The sequence below is a fragment of the Urocitellus parryii genome, chromosome 2 (genome assembly GCF_045843805.1).
Source record: "Urocitellus parryii isolate mUroPar1 chromosome 2, mUroPar1.hap1, whole genome shotgun sequence".
NCBI lineage: Eukaryota > Metazoa > Chordata > Mammalia > Rodentia > Sciuridae > Urocitellus > Urocitellus parryii.
Genome location: NC_135532.1, coordinates 92021918 through 92042367, shown reverse-complemented (window position 1 = coordinate 92042367; position 20450 = coordinate 92021918). Strand labels below are relative to the sequence as shown.

Sequence of the window (20450 nt, the reverse complement as noted above, 5' to 3'; positions counted from 1 at the left end):
TCTGGGAATTTTAGAAGCTAGTGTAGAACATGGGCCTACAGAGCAGTGGGAGCTAAGGTTCTCATTCTCAAATCCCCATTAGTTATGGGTGGAGAACTATTTGGGGGCCTACCTGACTTCTGGCCTTTCCAGATTGTGGGTAAACTCTTCCCTATGGCCACAGAGAGAGCCTTCAGCCTTTTCAGGGGATGGCAGTTGAAGTCAGAGAACAGCACAGAAATGGTGGTGCCTTGGCTAGTTACAGACTGCATAGACCTTGACTAAAATTCCTACCCCACTTCACCCTGACTTGCTCCACACTTGAGGCACTTCCCCCCATGGTATGCGCTAACTGCCCTGAGGACCCTTCGGGGGTTTCCCCTCTCCAAGCCCCTATCCCCTCCTTTTCGGAAGTTAGGTACTTACAAGCTGCCTGTCTTTAGTTACCTCCTAGGACCAAATTCCTCTAGTCTATCCTTTCCCTCCAGTCAAGTTCTTCAAGCCATCTACCCTCATAGGCTCTCCTGCCTTGTTTTTTGCCATCTCAATCTGTTGCCACTTCTTCCCTAAAAGTGTTCTTGAAAAATCATTATAAAGCTAAAACTAGAGAGTAAATATTAGTTTGTCTTGGCTGAAGTTTTGCTGACATATTTTCATCTCTTTTGACCTCAGCTTCCTCTTGCTGCTTTGCTTGTCTTGTGTCTCAGAATCTTTTGCTGGCTCTTCTTCCTTTCCCTACCCAGAGCTCAAGCTCTGACCCCAGCTTTCCTCACATTCTGGCTCTTGGGGAAATCTCTACCAGGCTGCTGCCTTCGCTCACATCTAAATCTCTACCAGATCTCTCTACTCAGGTGGATATGGGTCCAGAGTCTACTTAGATGATACAAGGTACCAAATGGAAAACAGGATAGATTCTGGGATCATCTTCCCAGGATGAGGTAGACTCTTCACACTTCATCCTGTTTGATTCCATTTATACCTTTGGCATCCGCCAAAGTCTCGGTCAAGTCAGATTGCGCTCTGATGAGTGCTCCCACAGAGTTTCATGTGGGACTTTCTGGGCATCACCCCCTCAGGGAGCTAGGTACCCTATGATACTTACCCCTAACCCCCACCATCTCTCTAGTTCCCATAATTAACAGGTACAGAGAAGGATGGACCTACCCCTCTTGCCCTGAGCTATGGACTGGACATCACCAAAGAGAGATCTCCTTTCCAGGATATACCTGGACTGGTGCCATCCCTGGAGGTCAAACTCTTCCTATTCATGGAAATGGTTTCTGTTTGCATAACCATGGCCCAGCCAAATACAGGGGAACAAAACTGCTGGTTTGGGAAGACAACTAAAGTAGACGGTAAGATTGTATTGGCCTGAGAATAAAAAACCAATCCTCTCAACCATAGATAGGCCATAGATAAGGCTAGTTAGAGATTGGAAATGCCAAGTTGGTAGCCCCTGAGACCCTGGCCGGTGGGACCCCACACTTCCTTTCTAGGGCCTAAAAACACTAATCCCAGAGGAGCAGGAGATTTTGCAATTCTTGCTGGACATCTGGACTATGTATCAGTGTGGAGACCCTGAGAAGCTAAGGGCACCAGGTGAGGCCTAGGGCATTGCTGAGTGGAGTGCGTGCTTATATTTAGGAGTATCTGAATCCTTCTAAAGACAAGGAAATAGAAAGCAGCCAGAGGATTCTGAGGTCATATGGGAAGGGAAAAGGACAAGTACCCAGACCCTAAAAGAAACTTTTAGCCATCCTCTTGTGATTGTTAATAGACTTCTACCTTCCCCCAACTACCAAATGTGGCACCATTACAAAGATTAGGGTACAAGAATTGTGGCCATATTTCTACCTTCTGTGTCAGGCTCTGACCAAATTCATATGCCCCTACTATCACCCATGAAACCAGGACTCCCATGATGGCTCCCAATCTGGATTCAGGAGATCCTGACAAATGGAGCTTTTGGTCAAACTTTGTGCAGACCATTCTGACCCCTCATCTGAAGGCACAGACCCCTAGGGATAATTTTGACCTGAGTTCTCTAATTTGGTGCTACAAGGGTAGTGGACCCTATCTAATTTGGTGCTGCAAGAGTAGTGGATCACCATCATTCTGATGGCTATAGCAGATGGAAAGACTGATGTCCCACTCTCCTAGGCAAAAGGATAGAGGATCTGGGCAGTGTTAAGATTGGAGGTGGAGGGGCTGGGGATGTGGCTCAAGCGGTAGCGCGCTCGCCTGGCATGCGTGCGGCCCGGGTTCGATCCTCAGCACCACATAGCAACAAAGATGTTGTGTCCGCCGAGAACTGAAGAATAAATATTAAAAAAAAAAAAGATTGGAGATGGAACTTTTGTGCCATTGATGAGCTGAGGCTGGACCAGGGCCTCTCCATAACATTAGTGCATATATGCCTAGGTAAGTATACTCAGGCCTACATTGGCATACTGTGGTTTAAAGACTAGACATGGATATCTTTGGACTTCCGTATAGCACTTATGATCACATGGGTATACCACTCTTTCATTGATGTATAGTGGGCTCCATTTTCAGGAAGACAGGAGGGCCTTTTCTCCTCAGAGGAGATACCTTTGCTGCATAACATAGGGGCTACCCTGAGACACTTCCTATTAGGGAATATTCCTTTCATCCTCTGATCAGATGCCTGGGACAGAAGTGGGCTTTGTCAATTTCTACAGGAGGACCAGAGTATGGAAAATGGCCTGGACCTTGCCAGGAACCACTCCCAGATGTCACTGCATTACCAAGGCCTCTTAGGATGTCAGATGGCCCCCTAATCCAGCCCTACCTGGACTCAGTAGTCTTGCCTGAGGCTGCACTCGAGGGTGCCTTTGATACTCAGACTCCTGAATTGTACCAGATGGGTTTGTGGCGGTCTTCGCGGCCACCACCTCCAGGCAGTCCTCCCGGGTACTCAATCTGCCTCCCCCCCAGACTTTGGGGGGAAATGGGGTCTCGGGGGTCAAGGGTCATTAGGGCGGGTCCGGAAGCGGAAGCGCGGCACACTTCCGGCGCGCAGCGGGCGGCCATGTTGGAGCATCGGAGGCGGCGCAGAGGTGCGTCCTGGGTCCCCGCGGCGGCGCCGGTAGGTTGGAGCCGCGGGCCTAGCCGCGCCGCGGAGTGGCGGCCCGCGAGGAGGCAGGGCGGAGGGCCCGGGCGGCTGACGCTTCCCGGACCCGCGTTCTCTCCTGGTTTGGCCCAGGCTCCCACCCCTCCCCCATCAGCAACCCCACCCTGGGGCTGCGCGGTCCGGGTCGAGCTAGGACTGCCCACCCTACATATTTCATTGCCGCTGTGACCCCTGCCCCGCCTTCTCCTTTTGGGCTCCTGGGACGCGGATTCCTAGCCAAAGGGTCCCGATATGCCCCTTGACACCATTCCACTTGTCTGGCGCCTCACCCGACCCCATCTTTGGTGAGCCTCCCCTGCTGGCCCAGAGGCACTTGTGAAGGCAAGTTCGGGGCCCGGCTGCGTCCTGTTTCCGAAGCCTCTTGAAAGCCAAGAAGACCCTTACCATGGGTTCCCACTGACCTAGGCGAAGAGCCCCGGGGTCATCCTAGTATCAGCGCCGGGAGTTGCAGGTGGGAATAGGCCTCTCTCTATTCTACAGTTCACTGCCCTGGGAACTACATCCCCTCAAATAAATAAATAAAAAGAACTAAAAGTCATGTGCAAGGATTGTGCTTGTAGAGCGGCCTCTGGGGAGGGGAAGTGCCTCAGACACCTGAGGATTCAAGAATGTTTCCAAACAAAGAGCCCTAGGGCACTTCCTCCAGGGGATTCTGAAGACTTCATCTGCTCCATTAGAGCGGTGGGAACAATCTGTACAGCCAGTCCTCAAGGCCCCAGGGACCTGCCTGATCCCAGCTGATCTTTTAATGCTCCAGTGCAGCCGGGGAGCTGCCACTTGCCTATGGGAACCCTGAAACTCTGGGTTGGGTACTAGATAATAGTCATGACTGACGTACACAGCTTCAGAGAAGCCTGGGACAACTTGGGTGTTCCCAGACAACTCTGGGATGTTCTGCTGTCTGTTGCCCTCTAAGCTCTGAGGTTGGAGGTCTCAGGCCTTTGCTGTTCTTGTGACTCGCCATCCTATACAGAGCCTTTTTCTTCCACTGTCTTCAAACCTTGGGCTTTTGGTCTGGCTGCCTGATCCCCAGGCTGCCTGGTTGCCTAGAGATTTCATCTGTACCTGTTACTCATCAGCTTTTTAGTGAGTCTCTGTCTTTGCCTGGGGTTGGTCTCCATGACTCTAAAGCAAGGATTTGGACTATCAAGTAGCCTCTGAAAGCAAAACTTCTGGGCAGGGACACCCCCCACCCCCACCCAACCAGCACTGAACACCAGCAGCTGGAGGCACACAGATGAGTGGACATTGGGTGTAAGTGCGGGCCCTTTGGCAAAACTTCAGAGCTGGGAAAACAGTCCTACCCTTGACCTGTTTTCCCAGCTAAACTCAGCCTGGCCCCAGACTCCCCATCAGATGTGCCTTACTCTTTCACAGTTCAGAGCCAGTGTATAATCTTCATTTCTACCTGGTACTTTTCTATTCATTACTCATCCTAGGTAGATGTTGCCTCTTGCAGGAGTTCTTTCCTGACTTATTGGCAAGCTAAGCTTGGTTACACCATATGCTCCTAAGAGCATTAATGGTGCCTGTGACTTACCTTCTGGACCAGGCTCATTGAAGACAGAGATGTTGGCTTGTGCTCCCAGGGCTATCCAATTAGGTTTTTGGCATCAGAAAAATATAGATTTAATAAGGACTGGGGATGTAGTGGTAGAACACTATCTCGGTAGTAGAGCACTTGCCTAGCATGAGCAGAGACCCAAGTTTGATCCCCAGAACCACAAAAAAAAAAAAAAAAATTTAAGCCTTAGATGGCTGCACACCTATAGTTCCAGCAACTAGGGAGGCTTAGGTGAGAGGATCATTTAAGCTTATAAGTTTAGGACCAGCTGGGACAACATAGCAAGATTCTGTCTCAAAAGAAGGAAAAGAAAATGTAGAAATTAATTAAAATGAACTAGATTTAAAGTTTTCCAGGAGCAGGTTGGGTTCTTCTGAGCTACTGAAAAATGGCTAATCAATACCCACTCCAAACTGGTTGAGGGTCATCAGACTAGGGTTTTACCCCAGGAAATGACTCACTCTGGCTAGTTCCCTCAGTGACATAGAGAATGGGGTCGCTGATAGACCTGTCTACTTGCTTTGGCTCCATATCTTGGTGCCATTCTTATTGACTCTTTTCTTCTTGCCTTGGAGGTGCCAAGTGCTGATTTACGGATACCTAGGCAGATCTGCAGTGCCTAATGCCATGAGTGTGGTGGTGCAGCATGTGGAGGAAAAAGCTGTGCACTCCTGGTCGCGCATCTCCACAGCAGGAAAGAAGGCCCTGGAAGAGGCGCTGCTTGTCTTTAACCCCATGAGCCAGGATCTCAGTGCCACAGAGGCCCAGCTTGTGGCCTTTCTACAGGGTCTGCGAGATGATGGCTTCCAACCTACCATTCTGCGCAGTGGTGATGTCTATGGGTATAGTTCATGTACAGCCAACCCTCCAAGCCAGACGAAACTACAAGCTCGTGCCCCCATCCCAGCTACCACATCACCTCCAGCCAGTGCTCCCCGAACTGCCATTCAGCTGCCCTCAGGCAGGGCCACATTGCTCCCCATGCCACTGTCTGGCAGGCTGGCCAAAGGGTCCACACCAACCCTCACCAAACATGCTACCACCAATCTGCTGCTGAGCTCCCTGAAGCAGTCAAGTGCCAGCCGTGCCAAGGGTGCAACAGTGGGCTTCCCTGCTCACCTCTATCCAAGTGTCTACCCTGCTATGCGGCTTTCAGTTGTCCTTGAGGCTCTGGTTCCACTCAAGACTCCCATGCCTTGCTTAGGTGCTAAGCACAAGGCACAGTCACTAAGACTTTCACTTGCAGACTCTCCCCTGAAATTGCGGAAAGGTTCAGGGAAGGGTCCAGGGAACCCCCAGCCCAAAGCTCCCAGAAAAACGAACAAGGGCCCCAAGTGTCTGACTCGCAAAGGCCCTGGGGCTGGACCCCAACGAGGCACTGGGCTCCAGAGCAAGACTTACAGAACCACTGGTTCTCTCAGTGATCTGCAAATGAAAGGGGGCTCTGCCCTGAGCACTAAATCAGACCAGGCCAAGGCAGCTCAAACAGTGTCCAAAGCTGCCTATGCCCATGCCAACGTGATTCGAACACAGGCCAAGGCAGCCAAAGCTGATGCAGCACAAGTCAAGGCTAAGGCCAAGGCAGTGCAGGCCAAGGCCAAGGCAGTCAAGGCCAAGGCCAAGGCAGTGCAGGCCAAGGCAGTTAAGGACAAGGCAGTCCAGGCCAAGGCCAAGGCAGTTAAGGCCAAAGCAGCTCAGACCCAGCCCAAGGGCAGGGGCAGGCCAAAGGGATCTGCTCAGGCCAGAACTGCAAGGAAGGGCCAGAAAACCTACTCTGAGACTGTGGGGCAGAAGAGGAAAAGGGCTGAGGAAGCAAAGGACCTTCATCCTAAGAAGAGAACACGGCTGGGGCCCCGATCTCCTAAGTCATGGCTGGGGCCAGCAACAGCAAAGCTCCTAAAGTTCTGGGCCATAAAGGTAGACAGGCAGTCCTCAGATGATGAGGTTCGACAGCGGGCCCAACAGATACTCCGTGTGAACCTGTCTCCTATAATATGGCTCCAGCCATTGCTGCCATACTCAACAGCCTGATTCCTTCATACAGCAATGTTTGAGAAAACAGCCCAACTGTGTGTGTGGCCATTGGCACAGTGTGCCATGCCTGTGGACTCTGCAACTTTGAGGATTCTGGGTACCTCTCCAGGGCCCCTGTGGCTGCCAGTCTCCTTTCAGAAACTGGAGGATTTGTGGTGGGGTGGGTAGTGGGAGGGGTGTTCTTATGGCGCAATGCACTGTGACTTGTTCTTCAAGCTGTATGTCCACTGTTCCATCTATCATGTTTTATACCTTTCCACCTTCCAGTCTTCCTGCCCACCCTCCATGGTCTTTTATTGTGTGTGTGGCTGCTGGCAAGCCAGCTTGAGCATATAGGGAAAGTTGTCCCAGTCGGTTTGAGTGATGGGGTAGGAAGGCATAAAGGGGAAGCATAGGCCCCTCTGGAAAGACTAGTGGGAATTTGGATACTGGCTTCTGTGGGTATGTGAGAGACATCTCATGAGGGTAGGGGCAAAGCCTCTGTGAGGTAGGATACTTCACCTTGAGGCTGTCCTATTTTTTATCCAGTCAGACCCTGTATAGTAGGACTGGGCAGCTCAGTGGGGAACCTTGCAGCTAGCAGTATTTTAGGCCAGGGAAGGGAGACTTTGTGGTACTGCTACTGGGGGACAAAAGATACCCTGGCTTTGTCTGGAATGGGGCCAAGCTTAAAGGGGTTGAAGTGCCTCTGCTGAGAATGTACTAGCTTGTTTCTCCAGTTGGTGGTAAAGTACTGGGCATTCAATTAGGACTATAGAGCCTGCCTTCACTGACCAAAGAATTTTCTTAGTTATGTAGGGTATCTGAGTTTCCATCTCTGCTTCATCAGCAGTGCTTTTCAAGTGCTTTGTTTACTCCCAGGTACAGTTTCACCATGCCCCCCATCACAGACCTGTATATTTCAGGTGTTATTGGCACATCCTGCTTTGGAGGGAGGGCTGGGCCTTGAATGTAACCAGCTGCCCTATCCATCTGTGGTTCATCACTGGTTGCCCAGGCTATATAGCAGTGGCTGAGCACATAGGGAGGGAGACACATTGCCCAAAGGCTCCTGGGGACAGCATTTCAGGGATGGAGGGGAGAGCTTTGTTTGGATGAGAATCAGATCCTCTCTGTCTCTGGGTTTGTCTGAGCCCTACTATTGCTAGTTGCCCTGAGTGGTGGGCCTGTGGAGAAGCTCTAGATGTTCCCGCCCCCTTTCTTCTGCCCCTGGGTACCGCTAAGTAATTAACGATTAACGTCCTTCCCCTGAGTGTATTGTCCTCCCTTGGTTCCCCAAACTCTGAGGACATCTTTGCAACCATCTGTGCTGTAACCCTTCAATCCTGCATGCTACTTACCCTCTGGGTTCTGCTTTCATTGTGAGAATGGGAAAGACCTAAGGGCCACAGTACCTCTTCAAGGGCTGCCTTTTGGGACCCACTCTGTATTTTCCCTCAGGCCTGATTCCAGGTCCCAGCATTTATGACTCCTGGTAGAGTTGGGTCTCCTTCCATTTCTATTGCTGCCACCAGTGGGTGAGGGTTGGTTGTTGCAAGAGGGCCAAGCAGAGGGGGAGGAGGAATCTGGCCTCCTGGTGGGATGGGGTGAAGTAGGGGTATCTCAGATTTCTACTTAAGACTCTACCCCACAGCCGAGTGGGGTGGCGCATGCCTGTAATCCCAGCAGCTCAGGAGGCTGAGACAGGAGGATCGCAGGTTCAAAGCCATCCTTAGCAATAGTGAGGCACTAAGCAACTCACTGAGACCCTGTCTCTAAATAAAATACAAAATAGGGCTGGGGATGTGGCTCAGTGGTTGACTGTTCCCTGAGTTCAATCCCCAGTACCATTAAAAAAAAAAAAAAAAAGACTACACCTCCCAGTCCCAGCTCCTAGATCAGTTGGCCAGAGGGTGCCAGGTGTACTCACTTGGCTGCTCAAGCAACAGTTGTTACCTGTCCCCTGGCAACTTGGTTGTTGGTAAACCAAAACCTCAAATTTCATCCACCTGTGACTTTCATGGCCCCAAACAGTATTGTGTTGTCTGTTACCCTGCAGGTAGGTAAGAGAGTGAGAGCCCTCAAGACTGCTGTCTTTTAGTTGTGGGGGCAGTTTCTTTTGGGTGTCCTGGATAGGTTAGAGTCCTATGAGGGTCTGGGTCATTGCTGGGGGTTGGAGGGAGCACCCTGTGCTATGATATTTTGGAATAAGAAGCTGACCTGCACCTCCTGCCTAGTCAAGTCTCCCTGGGCCCTCCCTGACAACTCAAGAATTGCTGCTTTTATGACTTTCGGGACCAGGGAGGACATGACATGGAGAATGTGATCTCCCAGAGTGGCTGTGGAAGCAACAAGACCTGGTGGCAGGCAGAGTGGTAAGGGTACTGGCGTGGCCCTAGGTGGAAGTCTAGGGTCAAGGCCTGATTATGGATTAGACCTAAGGTTGACTGTGTTGAAATTGCTGCCATTCATCTGGACCTAAAGGATATCTCTACCCCATTTATTATCATGAAAAGTGCCCCAGCCTGAAGGCTTGCCCTGCAAGTGCTGATCCTATGCTTCCCTACTTGATGGTCACCAAGGATGCTTATCCCTGGTGACCCAAGGCCCCCTTCCTGTCTGTAGACATTCTACCCAACAGCTCTGCTCTTTGAGTGGACCATGCCCACTCCTAGCACATGTACCAAGGCTTTGCCAATAATTGTTTATGCTTTTTTTCCTGGGATTCTCTTCTGCCCCTGTCCAAAAGGTCAGTGACCTTGTCTATGACCAGCATTCCTTGAACATTGAGCTTTCCACTAAGGGCAAGTTCAACCCTAGAGAGGAAGGGAAGGGGTCTGGCGAAGCCTGTTTCCTCCTCTTAGATCATTTTTAAAGTTCTAGACCCTGCCATTCTAGTGGAGGACCCAAATAATCCTGTGCGTTGGAATGTCAGGACAAAGCCAGACAATGTAGGGAAATAAGGTCCTGCCTGGGGGTTTGCACTGACAGAGCAGGGCAGGTAGCCAGCTCAGTTTCCTTAGCTGTGCCCCATCAGGGTCCTTTATTGTGGTCCCTGTGTTGGCTTCCCATTATTGTTTCCCTAGAGCATAGGGACTGCAAAGGGGAGCCATCTCCATTTATCTCCTATCTCTGAACCATCACTGAACCCCTTATGGAGCTCTATTGTAGTCCATTGTTACTGTCCCCATTGTTGTCCTCATCTCTGTTCTATGACTGCTCCTCATAACTCCCCTGTTGTGGTCCTCCTGTCATTGCCCTCCTAGATTCATGATCCTTGCCTGTCAGTCCCTCTTGTCCCTGCAGTTGCCTCTAGGTGGCATCAGGGAATCTCTGGATATGAACTCTTTATTGTAAATAAGTCTTTTGTTAAAGGACTAGAGAGCTATATAATCATAACCAGCAGAGTCAGTCCAGGAGGATACCAGAGAAGGACAGATTCTAAACAAGACTTCCTTACATGTACTAGGTATTCCCTCCCCACTTTAATTTCAACTATACTTACTGCTTATCCTGGGCCCTCACATTGGATCTGCAAGCTGCAGAGGAAAGAGGAGAGGCCTGTAGAGAAAAGACATGTGAGAAAGCCTCAGCTTTGTGTTTAAGGTGCAGAGCAGAAAGAGAAATCAGAGACCCATCCCTTCATCCATGTGTACATTTAATAAGGGTTCTTTAAGCTCCACCCTCTGTCAGACATTTTCTTTCTTTTTTTAATTGGTTTTATTTTTTTAAAATATTTATTTATTTATTTGTTATTGGCAGACACAACATCTTTGTTTGTATGTGGTGCTGGAGGATCGAACCCGGGCCGCACGCATGCCAGGCGAGTGCGCTACCGCTTGAGCCACATCCCCAGCCCTTTAATTGGTTTTATTTTTTAATAAAATACATGACAGTGGTGTCAGGCATTTTCTAGGCAGTTTGATGGGTGGCAGATGGACAAGGTTTTTGTTGGAGCTAACATGAAAGCAAGAAAGACAGTTGATAAATAATGAAACATACTAATAATTTATGTGGTTAAATGGGATGATATACAGATTTCTAGTTTGGGTGAAGGACTGAGAAGTGAAATCTTTTTTTTTTTTTTTTTTTTTTTTTTTGGTATTGGGGGATTGAACCCAAAGGTGCTTAACACTGAGCTACATCCCCAGCCCTTTAATTTATTATTTAATATCTTTATTTTTTTATATGTTTTCATGCAGTGCTGAGGATCAAACCCAGTGCCTCACACGTGCTAGGTGAGCCATAACTCCAACCCAAATTTAATTAATTATTTAAAAAAAAATTTTTTTTTTGTACCAGGGATTGAACCCAGGGGTGTTTAACACAAAGGTGCATCCCCAACCCTTTTGATTTATTTTTTATTTTTTGAGACAGTGTCTTGCTTAGTTGCAGAAGCTATCTTTGAGCTTGTGATCATTCTGCCTCAGCCTCCTGAGCTGCTGAGATTACAGGCATGTACCACTGGCTTAAAGTGGAATCCTTTACTGCATTTGGGGAAGTAGTTTTCAGATACCTGGAGATGTCAGAATGAGGTAGTAGGAAGTAGTGAGATGTACAGAAGCAACATCAGAACTGGAAAAAAGGAACTCTAAGTGCATTGGTGGAATTAAACATGATTATCCCAGGATGTACACTCAGGGGATCATGGATAGGGAATCCCACAACATGGGTGCTTGAGGAGGTAACTGCAAGAATATAGAGATAAGAGACTGCCTGCCATTCTTTCCCCTCCATCCCAGCCATAGATATGTGAGACACCTGAAGTCTGACCTTCTGTGTCTCCAGCATATGACTATCCTCCATGTGAACTTCCCCCAAACTGCATACACTGGGGGACCTCAACGGACACCCCTTCTATTACTATGTCCTCTATGAGTTCAAGATCAGAAGCAGTTGTCATGCCATGATCATACCTCTAAGTGCAGATCTGCACATGGGGCCCCAGCCAATGTGGAAGGAATGGTAAGGACCATGGAAGGGATATCTTGTAGTGGAATGGGTACAGTTTTGCATCTAACATCACCATATAGCTGGTGTTCACTGAGTGCCACCAGTACCTGCAACAGGACCACTCATGTCATGCAACAAGTCTAGGCACCTCCATGTCTGCCCGGGTAGGTGCCATGTCCTACCCTGCTGGCCAAACCTGCCATGGGTCAGCCCACCCTATATCTACCTCTCAGGTTCTGCCCCAGAAATTGAGTGGCATGGACATGCCTGAAGTTGTCACTTTGACATGGCTGCGTTTCTGTCATCTGGCAATATGAATGGAGGAGTGTGCAATTTATGTCAGCACAGGCTAGGCCTTCTTCCACTTGTAAGCCTACGGAGGATTCTTGTTCCCCTTGATCCTATAGACATGGGTCCTCCAACCTCCAGTTCCAACTCTAATCCTGATTCTTCTGCTACATGGTGACTTCTGACTTAATTGCTTCCTTAACCTCTGACCACTGATCCAGCCTGTAACTGTGACCCTGTGGGTGGCCTGGAAGGGGGTTTGTGAAACCATGTCTAGGGGCAGTGCAGTGACTTCTGACAGCCTGGTCCTTATGGTATGAGTTCCACTGAGCCTAAGGGCTGCTAGCATGAGCAATCCTTAGGGTAGTCCCCCAACCCCAAGTCCTCTTAGATCTGCCCTCAAACATTTACCTGATAACGCATGCCCCATTTACCCCATGACAGTCCTATCAGAAATCTAAGTGCCCTCTGCCTTAACCTGCAGGTGCAAATTTCAGGGCCAGGCCCCTGGCACTCATTCCTATGATTCTTGTAACGGTAAGGTCACTGCAAACAGTGTCTCTGGATGGCACTGAAGCAGTTGTCTGGCAAACTTTGACCCACCTTTAATTTGAACTTGACTTGGGTGCCAAGTTTCTAGGAGTTTAACAAGTATAAGGCTATAGAAATACTGACTGTAGCTGAGTGTGGTGGTGTATGCCTATAATCTCGAGACTCAGGAAGCTGTGGCAGGAGGATTGCAAGTTTGGGGCCAGCATTGTCAGCTTAATGAGACCCTGTCTCAAAATAAAAAATAATATGGACTGAGAATGTATTCAGTAGTAAAGCACCCCTGGGTTTAATCCCCAGTACAAAAAAGGGAGGTGGAGAGGGGAAGAAAGAAAGAAAGAAAAGAAAAAAGAAATAGTGACTATAAGTTGTAGACTGAGCCTTGCACATAGTGGGTGCCATTTACTGACTTGGTCAGTCCCACCATAGCTACCTGAACTAGAATATGCCCTCAGGTGTGAGCTTTAGGAATAAAAGAAAGTGACTAAAATATGTTATAACATGTTACAACAGTATTCTACACTGGATTTAAAGGTGTTTCACAGAGGAAGACAGCCCAAAAGAATAACTCCATCCCCTTCTCCCCCAACTCCATGATAGTAGGGATTGAACCCAAGGATATAAGTAGCTGGTATTACAGGCATGCACCACCACACCCAGCACTTCTTGCATTGAATTTTATAAACCATTTGTATAGATTTAACTCTGGCTGTATCCTATATTCATTACCCCACCCCAATCCCTCTCACTTTTTCCTCTATCTCCTTCTTATCTACTTCTGAGAAGCCTAACAGGAGTTCACCAGGGCCTCCCCTCTCCCTCTCAGCCACAGACAAAGGAGCATTCAAGCTTTGTATCACTTCTTGTCCCTCCACAAGCAGTCCCAGTATATGACTCCAGAGGTCCCTAACCCTCCTATTCATATATGGATTTCCTGCCCTTGCTCCACCTGACTGCTCTCTCCTAGAGTCCGAGTTCTGGTGTCTGAGCAGTGGCTCAGGTTGCCAGACCTGTGACTGTGACTTTGGGGACTTCTACAACCATAGGTGTAAGACAGCACCTGAGAGTTGGGGTGAAAGAGCGAAAGTCCAGAGTTCTTGCCCACTTTCTGCTGCTGTGCTTACTTTGGTGTTCTTCAGGGAAGGGTCTCTGTCTATGCCACACCTATGTCCTTGGCCACCACTACCATAAGCTCCATTTGGGATACTTCTGTGTTACCAGGCACACAGCTGAGTTGGAGCTTGACCAGGCAGGGCCTTTAGCCAGCTGACCCCTGGCTGCCTATGAGTGTCTCAGAGAATCAGAGGCAAGAAGAAATCAAGGCTCAGATATTGGAGCTGAGGAGAGAGTGTCCAGAGAGAACTATCTGGAGGAAGAGGTTGAAGGTTAGGAAATTTAGGAAGATTAGGAAATGTAGGTGGGGGTTGTCAGTATGATTAAAGGTTCAGTGTTTTGGACAGAGTCTATATAATTCCCAAGACAGTGTGGGAGAGGACTGGGCCAGAATGTTGAGGATACTGACACTCTGTTTGTCTCAGTGTGCCTTCTGGCCTACCCTAACCCACCTAGACAAGACCAAGGGACTGCCCCTGGCCATACAGGGACTGGGCTTACTTTCCCCTACCTGTTGCCTTCCACCTTCCTGCTAGGTTGTGCACCTGCCATGTGTAAAGAGTTGTCTGGATTGAGGTCTATGGATCCTGGGGCTATCTGAAGTTCCACCAGGCAGGCTGCATGGCAGGGGTTGGAGAAGCACCATGAGGTTCATCTGATCTTGCCCTTCTTGCCAGTATATGAGTACCACCTGAAGGGTTCTATGAACACCAAGCATGCCTTGCTGGGTGGGCAATGTCCCTGCTGTCTCCACATCATTGGTTATATCTTTGACCACTGCATACCTGGAATAAGTGAGCTTTGGGCCTACTGGGAGCAGTGATGAGCTTTTGGACCAATGTGGGGTCAAGAGCTGCCAGGGTCCAGCCTCAGCAGGGATCCAGGGGTCCTGAAGGATGAGTGGCATCGGCAAAAGAAGAAGAGATGGGATGACAGGTTGCAAGTTACAAGCAGACTCCAGAAGGATCTGCTGCCCCTAAAGGGGCCTTTATTTTTATACCTTTTTTGCAGGTGTTTTTTCAGGTAGTTAATGTATAGCTTCAAATCCCGAAACTTCTTTGATTTACATAATTTTTAAGAGTTACAATCTTTTCTGACGTATATTGATTACCTAAGATATTGAGTACATTGTTTAAAATATTTTCCTGTAACCTTTGCCAATCATGATTAAGCTTTTACATTTTTACCTCAATCACTAGGTGCTACACTACAAAACTAAACTACATGTCTCCTGACCTATTATTAACTTTTAACTTTAAAGCATACCTATAATTACATCATTAATCTTTAACTTTAAAGCATACCTATGATTGTTGGTAAGCTTTCTTACTTCTAAACTAAAATTCCAATAAAGCACACTTAAAATAGTGAAAGTCTATTACTTAAAAGACTATTACTCTAAAGTGCCTCTAAAATATATTTATGTTAATTTTACATTATTTTATTTTTAATTTCCAAGGTAATTTCCTTTTTTATATGACCTATTAACTGCTTTCTTAAAGAGTTTCTTTGATCCTTAGTCAAAGTACACCAATTATTTTTTAATATTTATTTTTTAGTTATAGTTGGACACAATATCTTTATTTCACTTATTTATTTTTATGTGGTACTGAGGATTGAACCCAGGACCTCGTGCGTGTGAGGCAAGCGCTCTACTGCTGAGCCACAACCCCAGCCCCAAAGTACACCAATTGTTATGTCTTTGTATTCTTTAACTAAAGGGCAAGCTCTGCACCTCAACCCATTTGCCATTAATATTAACTATGTGTTTCCTATTTTCATCATAAATTCCTGTGTGAGACAAAGGAGGGTCTGTTGGTGGGGGGAATGTAGGTTGCACAGGTTGTGGCTTTAGAACGGGGGCAGGTGGTAGTTTAATTATTAACCATGGGATAAACATTTCTTCTTGCTTAGGCTTGAGGAATAACACTATTGTTTGTATCCTGAGAGATATTGAAGCACATTTTGGGGCATGTCTTAATTGTATCCTTAGTCTCATTCTGGGAATTTTCCTGCAATCTCAGGTAATACATATTTTTATTATTGATTGATGTATGCCCTGTTATCCATATCATGAGTATCATAAACAAAACACTTGACATTCCCTATGATTCTGGTTTCCAGACAGTGCGGCCCTGCTGCAGCATCCCCCGTGCTGTGACCCTGTCCACCAAAGAGCCTTCACCAAAGAGCCAAACATTACTTCTGAATGAGTTTATTGCCCTCTCACTCCCCACAGAATACCACTACCATGCTGAGAGTGCTATCAGTGCAATCCATAACTCTGTGAGTGGGCAATGCATATCATATGCCACTAGGACTTGCTTGTCATTGTTGTGACCACTGTTTCCCCCATTGATGGGGCTTCTTCCCATACTGCCATCTTTATGCCTACAATGAGCATGTTGAGCTGTGCCACCCACTTACAGGTGTCGGCCAGGTCTGGCATGGGGCTATCAACCAATGATCAGCTCTGTGAAAGATGAACACTCCCATTGGATATGTTGGGAAGAAATTATGATGTGTGTGTGTGTGTGTGTGTATGTGTGTGTGTGTGTTTTGTGCTACTGTCCCCAGGTGTTTGGATGACTACTATGGAAACCCTACCTGGGCTTGCCTCTTGTCTTGGGTACCCTGGCTATGACCTCTATTAAGGAGTTCCTGCCATGTGTATAGCACAAGTGGGCATGTCCTTTGCCTCTGGGTACCTGGCTATGCAGATGAGGCATGGTTGGCAGTGGCAAACCCACAATGCTAGTCACTTGTTCACAGTCTGATCAGGTCCACATGACAAATCTTTGTCTGTTCTACCTATGTTAACTTTTCATCACTTTGATCAAAATATTGGACAAGAACAACTTAAAGGGTGAGAACTTTAGTTTGATTTCAGAGGTTTTGTCCATGGTCAGCTGACTCCATTATTCTGATCCTGAGGTGTGGCAGAACATTATGGCAGAAGATGATGACATAATAAAACTGTCAGCTTATGGCAGCCAGCAAGCAAAAAGAGCACCATGATCCAGGGACAAGATATAGAATGCTCAAATGCACACCTCCAGTAACCTACTTCCTCTAGTCATGCCCTACCTCCCAAGTTATCACCTAATAATCTATTCAAATTATTAATCCATCAGATGGATTAATCCACTGATTTGGTTACAGCTCTCATGATCTGTCCATTTCACCTCCAAACATTCCTGCCTTGTCTAATATGAATTTTTTGTGGGGACACCTCATATTCAAATCTACACATATGCTGAACATATGTAGGTCTGGACACCTATATTTATAGAGTTCCTTTTCTGCAAAAAGAGGACAAATAGGGGCACTTATATGCAATGTAAGCCAGTATTGTAGTTTGGATCTGGAATGTCCCCCAAAGGCTCATGTGTTGAAGGCTTGGTCCCCAATGTAACAATGTTCAGAGGTGGTGCTTTGGAGAAGTTATTGGATCATGAAGGTTTTAATTTTATAAGCTGATTAATTTATTGATGTATTCATAGCTGAATGAACTATTGGGAAGTGTTAGAAACTGTAGAAGGTAGAACTTAGTCCCATAATGTTCTGCCTCACCTCAGGCCCAAAGCAATGAAGTCAGCCAACCTTGGACTAAAAACCTCTGAAACCATGAACTAAAATAAATGTTTCCTCCATAAGTTGTTTTTCCTCAGGTATTTTTTCACAGCAACAAAAAAAAATTGACCAACCCAACCAGGAAGATGGGCTATAATGTAACTATTGTAGGTAATTGTGACCCACAAGCCCAAAAGAAATCCACATACACTCCAATCCTGGCCTCCACTGTAACTGCTGCTCCTCCAAATACTTTGGTTGCCCTTGGCCATGAGAAGATCCCTCATTCTGGCCCTGCCAGTGCAACAATAATATTAATTCCCATGATCCTGCTGCCTATGATTTTCTCAGTGAGCACTGCCAGTGCTGTTTGTACCATAGCTATGGCCTGTATGTACTAACTGCAGAACTGGCTTCCACAGCAGTGCTCTGTGTCCAGGCAACTGCTGGCTTTAATGCATGTGTGGAGTGAATGAAGATATTTCCAAAGGACTGGGTGTGGTTTTCCCTCTGCCACTCCTGCCAAGCCTTTCCTCTCCCCAGGGTGTACCTTTGGTCCACCAGGGCACTGTTCCCATGTGGCTCCCTTCTCACCTGAAGCCTGCTTCTGCAATCAGATTAATGGACAGTATACCTGCAACTACAGCACTTGGGCAGACTGCAGTCAATGCACCCCTCTGTTCTGGACCTTGGGGACTTCTGGGACTGTAAGCCTTGTAGCTGTCATGCCCAACACAGCCAATGTGTCACAGTTAGTAAGTCTTTGTTCTACTGTGGCATTAGACAGGTGTGAGCAAACATGTGCCTTGCTATGACTGCATGTGACTTGTATCTGGTGAGTGTCTATGTGACCACCAATATTGGTGTATGTGGCTGAAAATAGCTGCATAACACTAACTAGTTGTAGAGCCCTTGGGGAAGTGTGGACATGGAGCTGCATTAACCTGACCCCACGTGCAGCCATGTATCAATGTGTGAGCAAACTATTGTAAGTGGGTCATGGCAAGCAGTGAGTAAGATAGGTCAGGGGTTGTGGGAGCTAGGAAGGAGCCAGGGAGGCACAGGAAGAAGATTAAGATTGGCATAGGCATAGGCATAGGCAGTGCAGGATGGCCTTGGGAAATAAGTGTTTCCAAGAAAAGAGTGGTGAGTGAATGGGATGAGTCCTTGTATTTGTCAGCTTTTCATTGCTATTACCAAAATACCTGACCAAAACAACTTAGAGGAGGAAAAGTTTATTTTGGCTCATAGTTTCTGAGGTTCGGTCCATGATGGGTCAACTTCATTGTTCTGGGTCCACAGAATATCATCGTGGAAGGGTGTGATAGAAGTGTGTTGCTCTATTCATGGCATCTAGGAAGCAGAACATGAGAAGGGGCTACAGGGAAGACGAACCCTTCCTGAATCATGTTCTTGCATCCATGGTGAAGTGGAAGTTAGACTCAGGAGGTGTGGGAGATATGGGAGTGAGGGCATAGAGACTCAGTGGGTATGCAAATCAGGACATGGAGGATTAAAGCACAATAGATTAGAAGATGAAAACTCAGTGGGCCCATGCAAGACAAGAACTGGTGATGTAGGAAAGTGGAAACTGGTCAACAGGGCACACCAGAGAAGGCAGGATGGGAGAAACCCTCAGCCAAATGCAACAGTGAGTGATGCCTGGGGCAAGAGCAGGGCTAAGAGAAGACTTGGGTGTGCATGTGTGTATGCTATAGCTGAGCATTTGTGTTTTTTCTCTTCTGAAGAAGGCTCTTTACTTCTTCTGTTTGGTCTACACTCTCTTTTCTCAGGTCGTAAGCCAATACTTGTGAAGAGCAGGATATGTGGGTAATATGTACTACCAGTATCAGGATGGATATTGGGTTGACCAAGAGCAGGAGCGCCGAAGCAAGAAGAGTATTCATACAGTCCATCAAGAAGGATGAGGCTGGGGCTGGGATTGTGGCTCAGAGCTAGAGTGCTTGCCTAGCATGTGCGAGGCTCTGGGTTTGATCCTCAGCACCACATATAAATAAATAAAATAAAAGTACTAAAAAAAAAAGAAGGATGAGGCTGCCCTCCAGGGCTACCTAATGGGGAGTAGCAAGGGAGAAGGTGGGATTTCCTTGAGGAAGAACATAACACATTTATTGCTCTTCCCTATTAAAAACTTAGAATCACTAGCAAAAACATTTCTTAAAAAAAAAAAGTGGCAAGACTAGGCAGAGGATCCCATATAAAGGACCCCCTTAGGTAGCTCTTTCCTGACCCTGATTGATCCCTGACTGGGTTGTAGAGCCCTTGGAGTCTTGTGCTGTTTTCTGGCTCAAAGGCTGCTGTGCATGCTTTTGGTATAGCTCAGTGACAGAGCACTTTCCTAGCATGTGCAAGACCCTGGGTTCCATCACCAGCATAGCAAAACAAATTACAAAGTCTGCTATGCAATATGGCCTCTCTGGTCAGATAGAAGCTAGTGCCCATGGCAGTTCTCAGCAGGTGAGGACTGATGTGCACTCTTACACTTGCAAGTCATTCTTTTTTTTTTTTTTTAAAGAGAGAGTGAGAGAGGAGAGAGAGATAGAGAGAATTTTTAATATTTATTTTTTAGTTCTCGGCAGACACAACATCTTTGTTGGTATGTGGTGCTGAGGATCGAATCCAGGCCGCACGCATGCCAGGCGAGCGCGCTACCGCTTGAGCCACATCCCCAGCCCTGCAAGTCATTCTTAAAGGTGAGGCTAGAGTTAGTGCGATCAGGGTTCTTGAAAGTAAAGCCTTCTGTTCTTGTCCGTGAGCCTCTCTCTCCCCTGCAGTCAGTGCCTATGACCCACAGGGTTCCATTTCACACGGTTGTGAACCACACATGGGTGCCTGACTAAGCAGAGAGGGTATCTCAGGGTTGAGGTGCCAGTTTTGTGCCTTGGTTCCAGATGTTCCTTCTCCCACTGTAGGATCTGTCCTATCTGCTTCACTTCCTGGGACTAAACACTTGGCTCTATTCCAGCTGTAGGTGGCAGCTGTGTCCTAAGAGGTGGCTGTTCTATGCCAGGGGATTCTTGGCTGTGGTGATGGGGGCCAGGATGGACAGGCTATGGACGGGGTACTGCAGCAGGTACAGGCACTCCTAGAGTCTCCTTCACTCCCTATGGGGACCCTGCAGCAACTTAAAGAGTAGATAGCTGGACACAGTTAAGGGGTCTGGGATTAGGAGTGAGGGAAGTCTCCAGCCAGCTTCTCAGAGTCAGGGATACAGAGGGTCACAGGTTGGTCTATTTAGTCATT

The 20450-nt window shown here is 47.5% G+C and overlaps 1 protein-coding gene across 2 annotated transcripts; it reads left to right on the top strand.

Moving 5' to 3' along the window:
• Positions 1 to 3023: 3023 nt before the first annotated feature.
• Positions 3024 to 7178, top strand: Ccdc71 (coiled-coil domain containing 71). 2 transcript variants are annotated; one of them, XM_026383844.2, is made up of 2 exons: positions 3024 to 3088; positions 5273 to 7177. In XM_026383844.2, exon 2 carries the CDS (start codon positions 5325 to 5327, stop codon positions 6726 to 6728), a length of 1404 nt encoding a protein of 467 aa, XP_026239629.2. In that variant the 5' UTR covers positions 3024 to 3088; positions 5273 to 5324; the 3' UTR covers positions 6729 to 7177. The 2 variants fall into 2 exon arrangements, with proteins under 2 accessions (XP_026239629.2, XP_026239630.2); XM_026383845.2 differs by having other exon boundaries at positions 3026 to 3584; positions 5273 to 7178.
• The last annotated feature ends 13272 nt before the right edge of the window (positions 7179 to 20450 follow it).

Excerpts from the sequence above, each read along its gene's own strand:
- Ccdc71 (XM_026383845.2), top strand. The coding sequence starts at position 5,325 with ATGAGTGTGGTGGTGCAGCATGTGGAGGAAAAAGCTGTGCACTCCTGG.